Here is a 9,881-nt window from a genome sequence, read left to right on the forward strand (position 1 = left end):
GAGAACCCACTACACAATAGATGGTGAAAGGGCAACAGGGCTGCTGCTGGCCAGGTGCTAAGGCAGGACCTCCCTCAGACCTTTCCTCCCTCCTTCCATGCCTCCCTCTTTCTCATTACCAATCCTTCTCCCTTTCTCCCCACTGCTTCTCTCACAAAAAGCCTTTTCTCTCTTTCTCACACGCCTTCCTCCAAATCCTTCCCATTCTCATGCACATGTTCCTCCAAAAGCCTCTCTCTCTCCTCTCTCTCTCTCTCTCTCTCTCTCTCTCTCTCTCTCTCTCTCTCTGTGCTTCTCTGAGAAAAGCCCTTTCTCTTCTGACTTTCTCCACCCATCGCTTCCAAATGCCACATGCTTGCTACGCTGGTGAACTCTGCTGGAGTGACGGCGTGCATGCCCACAGGAGGCCTCTGAGTGCTGCCTCTGGCACACGTGCCATAGGTTCACCATCACTGGATAAGAATTTAGAATCTTTAACAGGTTTCTGTAGTGTTAACAATGGTGGAAGATAACTTGGAAAATTCTTGCAATGATTTAATTACTTTGGACCAATCATTAACTAGTCCTTGTTAATTAGTTTCTAGTAGTAGTTCTAAAGAGGAATCATTATTTTCTTTGAGTTACAAAGCTTTTGTTGTGGTTGATTGCTCCTGCTTTTTGGAGCTTTCTGAAGATAATCACTATCTCTTATTTTCTTAAAAGGTAAGATCTGACAGTCTTTTCTTTTCCAGTTTTGTCTCTCTCCCCACCCCACCCCACCCCACCCCACCCCATCCCCAAAAAAGCCTTTATCAGGAGAGAGAAATAAATTAGTCCTTTTGGTTGTATAGTTTAAATTAAAGAGAAGAGAGCTGGAGCAGGAAAGTCAAAATACCATATCTATCAGGCCAACCAGCCCTTTGTATTGTTATTCAAAGAGAAGTTTATTCATTTTTTTGGATGAGGGTAAAGATTTTTACTGATTTTGTAATGTAGATATAAATTTTTACTGAAATTGCAATGTAGTGAAAAAGTTTTGTTTTTTTATTCCAGAAATTGTCCTTGAATAACAGAATTTGGCTAGAGGTTTAAAAAAACTGAACTCATCCACCTGGTTAAGGACAGGAAGTTTTCTGCAGAAATTATTGATTGAGGAAGAATTTGTGACAAAAGTATGGCTACTCAAGAAAAGCTTACAGTGGGTTCAGAATCAGTAAGATCAGCTACAACAAAACTTTTCATCCCTTTATTGATTGTTCAAGTAATGCTGATAGGAAATGTTTTATGTGGGCATGTGCTTATTTGGCCAACAGATGCTAGCCATTGGTTAAATATTAAAATAATCATTCAGGAACTGATAAACAGAGATCATCATGTCAGCATCCTTATTCCGACAACATCTCTTTTCATCACACGTGGAGATATTTCAGCTGCCAACTTTGAAGTGTATTCTGTTCCCTTTACAAAGGAAGAGGTTAATTCTTTGACCATGGATATGATGAAGTTGTGGTGGAATAACAAACCATCTATTACAACCTTTCATACATTTTATCAGGAGTTAGGGAAATGGATGGAGAAAATTAATAAACTCAATAGGCAAATGTGTGAAGCAGTTCTATCTAATCAAGAACTCATGTCTAAGCTAAAGAATGCTAAATATGATGTTCTTCTTTCTGATCCTGTGACACAATGTGGTGATTTGATCGCTTTGAAGCTAAATATTCCATTCTTATACACATTGAGGTTCTCTCCAGCCTCAACAGTGGAGAGACACTGTGGAAAAATGCCTGCCCCTCCTTCTTATGTTCCAGCTGTTTTATCTGGGTTCACAGACAGATTGTCATTTGGAGAAAGGATTAAAAATATTATCTCTTATTGCATCCAAGACTATGTTTTCCAAAAATATTTGGGGGAATGGGATTCCTATTACAGTCAAGTTTTGGGTAAGTCAGTTTTATTAATTCATTTACTTCCCAAGTATAACTGGTGTAACTTTCAATACTAAAGGAAAACAGTTGGATTAAAAGAATTTTCACAAAGCAGAATTAGAAAAGCCTCATTCTGAAGCTATAAGTTAAACACATTGCTGCAGATTAGAATAGATATGCCTCTGTCAATTATGCTTGTATTATATTGGCTAAGGTTGATGGAATTGTGATAAAAGATCTGGGAGAAAATAAAGTAAATAATTTTACTGCCTGACTATAATTTAATTTGAGCAGGTTTGGTATTTTTTGGATTGTGAAAGTAGATGAGATACTCTTCTACTCTCAGAGGTGTTTATGAGTGAAGTCAAAACAGCAGCGGTGCTGATATGATCAAACCTTCATTTGTGTAATATATATAACATAAAACCGTGCAAATCTTTCATTGACTCATTGTGGCTACCATTTTGATTTTAAACATAAACATAAACATCCAGCCTCCTTTTATTCTTCTGACTATCTAGTTTCTATTTCTGGCCAACATGGCGATGAGGCTGTCATGTTTTGTTTGCTGTCCCTGAGACCTAGAGATATGATTCTTATGGAAATTCACGTCCTATAAATTAGATGTACCATCTCACTTTAAATTTGGGATCTGCGTATTTATTTTATAGTTTGGTAAAGAAAAGAAAAAAACATAAAAGAGGGGGCCAGCTGAATGTAATGTATTTAACAACTATAAGTCTGCCCTCTTGCTGTGTGATAGCACCTTGTTAGCATTATACTAAAGTTTTCTGCAAAATTGATAAGATATGGATAATATCATACAGATATATAAAAGCAAAGTATCCTAAGCTTCCTCAAATATGAGTTGTATTTATGTTAATAGAGTGGGCTTACAACACAAGATGGGCCTCTAAATCTCTATGTATGGTAGGGTTAGATAATTCTATCTTGCCTTTGTCTATCTATATTTAGGCTTCATTGGGGCAGATAGGAATTGGAGTCCAAGAACAACTAAAGGAGTAGAGATTATCAGCCTTGACCTGTGGAGTTCACTTATGCTTCTGTCTCTAGGACATTTTTCCATGGCAATGTTGGAAATGAACTTGCTGAATCTTCTTAGGAAAAAAAAGGGCATTTGAAGCTTCAGATAACTAAATCTTATCCAAATATTGAGATAGTTAATTGGACTTAAAAAACAAATAGTGCTGCTGTACCAAGAACAAATATGCCTGTAAATTGCAGGATGAGAAGCTTTCCCAAAGAGATTGTTAGCCCCTACTCTTTTTAAACTATCATGAAAAAAATGTTGCTCACATTATATACAGTAGTGTCTTAGCTCTTCAAACTGGTTGTACTTTGAGCCAAACAGATAAAAGAAAGATACAAGATGAACAAATCTTGTTTTTTTGTGACACTAGGAATATCTAAACTTGCTATTTAAAATGATTGCATTTTTAATTAAGGGAGTAAAGCTTCCTCAACTGTTAAAAAGTACCTACATGATCTGCAACTTGCTTTTGTTGTTCTCCCTTCCCGCTAACAATTATTGATATTCTTGACCACCATTTTCATTAAGAAAAAAACAGGCTAGCGTGTTAAAGAGAATAGTCAACTTTGCTTTTGCAAGCATCCAGATTACCAGGATCCAGGTTTTTCTGTCCATTTCCCATCCTAGTGAGAAACTTAAGTCCTTTTTGCACAATTTGATTGGAGGAAAGATCCTGGTCTAGAAGCAATAAAGATCTGACTTCTGTTGTCATTAATAAACTTACTGGGTTTTTTCATAAATAAATAAAATTTAAAAACCACATTTTTACTTCTAATTGAATACTTGGTATAAGAAATTCTTTGTTACAACAACAACAACAACTTTATTGATTAGCCCTTGGGCCATATCAAAGTGCAAAGTTCCAGCAACAAACCGTCACCAAAACTTGATAAAAGCAATCCAAAATGGAATTTGATAAAATACAACTTAAAATGGAATTAAAATAAAATACAATTTAAGATGAAATAGTAATAAAATACAAATTTAAGATATAGATAAAATATGATAACATTATATTTCGGAGTCGCCCTTGCAATCTACCCCAATCAGTCCCACATATGCAGATCTTAACCGGATCATTTTGTTTAAATACTGTGCTACGTTAAATGTTATTTTCAAGTTCTGACCGGACATAAGTTATTTTGATATGGGGATCCCAATGGGTCATTCGTTTGGTATATAGACAAAGATACCTGTCTCTCACCCTCTTAAATTCTTTGTTAGAAATTGAAGGTTTGGCTCCATTTTTATTTGTCACCTAAACAATACTGGAAGAACTGAATGAAAGTTTTTCTTTATGCACATCAGCTTAGATTTATGAACCCATATGGAACAACAAGAAACTGGCTCATAATTTCAGTTATTTCAGTTTTTGTACTACCCAAGTTATCTAAGTAAGTAAATCAACAAAGATTACACACATGTCTAGGTGTGTATAATTATTTGTATCTGTAAATTTCTGAGAATAGATATATTTAAATAAATCAAAGTGTAGGACCTGCATATCTTCTGCTCCATCTTGTATTGGTCAAATGTTTTCATTTTCTCTTATATCCCCAGATAACTGGGCAAGAACCTGACTTGGGCAACTCCACAGGACCTGCGTTTTACACTATACATTCAGTTCCATCGTAGTTTTATAGTTTGTATTCTGTGTGACTCAGATGACAGAAGCTTAATTTTGGGAACAAATACAAGCTTCTAATTCACTGAATTAACTTTTAAAAAGAAATGAATTTTTCTTTCCGTGGCATCTGTTTCAGTTGTTGTTTCCTCTTTAGGCTTATCCATATTGTCAGCTGCCCCATCACTAGAAGAGAGCAGAAACGGAGGGCATTGCCTTCTAGTAATCCCTCACATATCATGAAAGTGACTTCAGGGCATGTTTTTACTTATCCCTTCTGAAGAACACTTTCCATTTTGGGTACCTCAAATGCTCGTGTTCACAGAGAGAGAAAATACGAGTTATCTCTTTAAACAAACCAGTGCTTAGCATGGTCTTTGATAGTTTTCATACTATAATATTTGGCATTAGTAGATAGCAAGAAATCTTTGCAAAGCACAGAGAAAATTGTTGGTTTGAAACTCAGCAGGTTTTTTGTTATATTTTTCTTGAATTGTTATTCCCTCCCCCCCAGCTTTTTTTAGTCTATTTTTTATTAATCTCCTGAAGTAAATTCCACCCCCAGCACCGATAGCCCAGAACAAACCTATAATTTTTTTTGAACTGCTCGTTGTGCTCGCATGTACTGTATATACATTTAAAGTTGCACTTTACGATTGCATCACTTAGCAATGGAAATTCCAATTCCAATTGCTGTTATAATCCAGGGACCACCTGTAAATTAGTCCTGTCACAATTATGGTTTTCCTGTTCATCTTGTTGACTGGACCATTAAGCTGTTTCCAATACTCTGTCTTTTGTCTTTTGTGAATAAGACTCCAGAAATTCCTAGTTTTGGAATACTCCCATTTATACATAAAAAGAAGGAAATTAAGGAAGTATAAGAGATTTATAGGAGTTATCTGCGTACAAAATGCCTTCTTCTCTGTAGAATGAATGGGGATTGTTCTTTCCATGTTTGACCACCTGTTTAACTACTACCCTCCACAATAGTTGTTCCATCTTGTATAAAATTAAAAGGTAGTTCAGCATAACTTTTTTCTATTGAAACATATACATCACTCAACACTGCAGCTCTTTAGAAATAGACTCTAACTAGTTCCTAGTATGTGAATTAAATATGCACTTTATAGATAAACATTGCTTTTCAAAAATTACCCAATGCCAGTGGAAGATATCCCATCAAGAAGGTTGACCTATTTTGGTCCCTTAGTGAACAAATGCATATTTTGGGGAAAGTTTTGCTCACCACTGATGACATGTATTTTAAAACTGTGAGTAATGTTCAGTTGAAAACATAATGTATTGATTTAGAATATTTCTGAAATCAGCACCACTAAACCTATTAAGGACCAGTGCAGGAGAAACAAGCAGTACATAATGTCAGTACTTTATATCTGTAGGAAGACCCATAACAGTGTGTGAAATAATGGGTAAAGCAGAAATATGGTTAATCCAAACCTACTGGGATTTTGAATTTCCACGACCTTTTCTCCCAAACTTTGAATTTGTTGGAGGTCTGCACTGCCAGCCAGCCAAGCCTTTATCTGAGGTAATTATATCCTTTGCCATTTATCTAGTAATAACAAAGCTTTTTTAAAGAAAGTACAACAGGAAAAAATGCCTTAGAAACAGCATTTTTTTTCTTTAAAGTACGGTAAATGGTAGATTTTCTTCTTTGTCTAAGATAGTTTATAGCAACTGAAAATACATGGTGCCATACAACGAAGATTATATAAAATTACATTAAGATTGGGGGACAGACAGATGCAATATATTCTTGAACTGCAGGTTGAATCATAACGTTTGAAAATAGAAATGGATTTGTCTTCACCCTACCACTCAGCTACAAATGGTGAGGTGGAGAAGACTAATCAAATGCTCCAACATTTGAGAAGGTATTGCATACACAGCCAAGACAATTGGCCTGTACTCTTACCATTGACAGAATTTTCATACAAAAACTGTCTCCATACATCAATTGCTATGACCCTTTTCAAGCTTTGTGTGGCACAAATCTGAGAGTTTTATCAGGGAGCGTGAATGAGAAGGGCTCCATCACATTAGCTGTAGATTTTTTGCAAGAGCAGCTTGTTGCCCAAACACTGATGAAACAGCAGCTAGAAGAGGCAAAGCAATTATACAAGAAGATACCCATTGACAGAAAGGCCTCCTTTAGCTGCTACATAGCCACAAATGCACTAAGTACAACCCACTGTGAATTCTATTGACCCTTATCGTAGCAGGCTCTAACTGTTAATTGAGAATATTCTTGTGCATAGGTATTAGCAATAATTAGTAATAATCAGTTTAATTAGAATGTCACATATCCTAGTATTTCATGCCTGACACTGGGTCATGAATTACACCTGTTGTAGGAATTATATTGTTTATGGATTCCTAATTTTGTTCAATAAATGTTACTTATCATAAGTTCTTTGATTTCTTGTGAACTTGCCTGCCTTGAATCACAATCTGAATAAACTGATATTGTATAATGGTTAAAACTTGAAAGCCACCATGTTTCCAGTTCAAATCTTACTTTAATCTATCTAATCCAAGGTAAATAAATATAAATTTTTCAAGAGGCAACTGGACTTTCTTGTTTTTGTTTGAAGACGTTTTGCTTCTCATCCATTTTTTTTAGATGGAGATGAACTGCTGAATCTTGTACTGATGGGTTTGTTCTTTGTTGTGCCATGCGTTTATTTATTTTATTTTATTTATTTTATTTAATTAAATTTGTATACCGCCCTTCTCCCGAAGGACTCAGGGCGGTGAACAGGGCAATACATATCAAAAACAAGATACAAAAATTAAAAACGATTAAACAAAATGCCCACGAATAAGGTAAAACACATTAAAAGTAGGTTAAAACACATTAATAAAACCCAACCCCATCCCATCAGGCCAGGCCAGCTTGTTCGAAAAGGTAGGTTTTGAGATCGCGCCGGAAGTGGTTCGTTTGTTTCCCAATGTACAGATCTGCACATCTCACTGCATTGCATTGCATATGCATTTTTCCCTGGTCCATCATCTGCTTGTATATGATCAAAAACATGTGGTTTGAGCACCCTAATCATGGCCAACCAAAGAAAATTTAACATTTCATGTAATGATAAAAAGATCTGATTCTTTCTTCCCTTTGCTTTTAACAGGAAATGGAAAATTTTGTACAGAGTTCAGGTGAACATGGTATTGTGGTATTTTCTTTTGGTTCACTGGTTCAAAACATAACAGATGAAAAAAATAATATAATTGCATCAGCACTCAGCCAACTTCCACAGAAGGTCAGTCTCCTAAGCATAAGTCACACACACAAATTTCTGTGAGGGAGAACACTTTGTGGATGTTCCAGAAATCTGTTCATTTTACGCTCCAATAAACAGCTGATTTACTGATTTATTGAACTGTTTACTGATTTACAAAGGAAGCTTATATTTCATTATTTTCATTTAATTGAAATGTGTCTACAATTTTCTTATCCCAATAACTTTTAACATTTGGAGTTTGAAAATGTAGAACATGTGCATTTTCAATTGATTTTATGTAACTTCTTCCTTTTTGAAAATTCCCACACTAGGGAAGGGATTGCAAATACTCTTTGTTAAAGCTCATGCTTTCTATGAACTTTATGGTGAAAGACGTAAGAAATACAATAAGCATCTATTAAATTTTGCGTATGCAGCATGTTTTAAAGGGCAAGTACAATTCAAAACAAAAATTACTAGTAAAATGAGTTCAGTATTTTATTGTCATAAAAAGAATAGTATGCAATTTTATTTATTTATTGCATTTAAATTATCTTGTAATCCCTTGGAGTTTCAGCAATTTCACAAGGATGAAAAAATTAAAAGATCCATGGCACAATTCAATCCCCAAACCCAAACAAACTAGAAAATCTGAAATTCATGGGCCAAGAAAAATTATAACATGGTTTGTAATTTGGAGTACATAGAATAGCATTCCAATTATTTTTACCCTAGGTTATTTGGCGGTATAAAGGAAAAAAGCTAGAAATGCTTGGAGCCAATACCAGGATCTATGATTGGATACCACAAAATGATCTTCTTGGTGAGACACCTTATGTTAATTAAACCATCAGTATGTTTGTATCCTAAAATATTTTGTCAGAACATTTTCATCTTTCTATTCCAGGCCACTCAAAGACCAAAGCTTTTATAACACATGGCGGAACAAATGGAATTTATGAAGCCATTTACCATGCGATTCCCATAGTAGGGATTCCCCTATTTGGAGACCAGACTGATAATATTATCCATATGAAGGCGAAGGGAATGGCTGTGGAACTGGACATCCATACAATGAAAACCGAAGATTTAGTAAATGCTGTGAATACTGTCATTCATAATGCTTTGTGAGTTGTTGGTAAACTCTTCTGAAATTGAGATACAGATTATATCTAAGATATTCACAGTAAATGGCTTTTTTCTTTGATGTCATGACCATTTTTGCAAAAATAGTAATTGTGGTTACTTTACTATTTATGATATTTTATCTCAATTAGGCCTACTTTTTTTGTATATCTATAAAGAGATAACAATAGAATATGTACTTTGAGCATTTTATTGGATTGGATTATCTTCCAATTGTCTGTGCTACCTAGAACTATATGGAATTTGGAGCATCATATTTTTCCTAGTATAGGAACATTTGTGCTTTGTTCAGTATACTTAATTTCATTGTTCAGAAAAGGATCTTGAAATTCTAGCCAACTTTTTGATATTTTTATACATTAAAATGAATAGAGAGCAATGCAAGTGTCACGGAAGATAACAAAATAGTATTTCAGTGGAATATAAATTAACTAGCTGTTGGTTATAATAGTAATGGAACTGATTTGGGGTAAGAAACTATAACAGGCACTAAGCTACTTTCAGTTTCGATAAATAGGCAGATTGTTCTATATAAAGTCCATAGGTATTTGAAGACTGCAGTTCTTAAATACAATAGAAAACTGATTTCTGGCTCTTTCCTAATTGTTCTTATTCTTTTTCTTGTTCTTTCATTTTCCAGTTTTAAGAAAAATGCGCTAAGAATATCAGAGATCCATCATGATCAACCAGTAAAGCCACTAGACAGGGCTATCTTTTGGATTGAATTTGTTATACGTCACAAAGGTGCCAAGCATTTGCAAGCAGCTGCCTGTCAATTGACTTGGTATCAATATCACTCTCTGGATGTCATAGCCTTTTTGATTGGCTACACAGTAGTTTTTGGATTCATCGCTTTTAAATGCTGCTCTTATTGCTTTTGGAAATGTGGCAACATTTTACAA

General features: G+C 35.0%; 1 protein-coding gene across 1 annotated transcript; it reads left to right on the top strand.

Moving 5' to 3' along the window:
- Window positions 1–6,011: 6,011 nt before the first annotated feature.
- Window positions 6,012–9,030, top strand: LOC308677487 (UDP-glucuronosyltransferase 2A1-like; the record flags this gene model as incomplete). Its single annotated transcript, XM_081343931.1, has 4 exons — window positions 6,012–6,134; window positions 7,741–7,872; window positions 8,569–8,656; window positions 8,741–9,030. The coding sequence occupies 4 exons, from the start codon at window positions 6,012–6,014 to the stop codon at window positions 8,962–8,964; spliced, it is 567 nt and encodes a 188-aa protein (XP_081200057.1). The 3' UTR covers window positions 8,965–9,030.
- Between the last annotated feature and the right edge of the window lie 851 nt (window positions 9,031–9,881).

The sequence above is a fragment of the Vipera berus genome (assembly GCF_964194415.1).
Source record: "Vipera berus genome assembly, chromosome: Z".
Taxonomy (NCBI): domain Eukaryota; kingdom Metazoa; phylum Chordata; class Lepidosauria; order Squamata; family Viperidae; genus Vipera; species Vipera berus.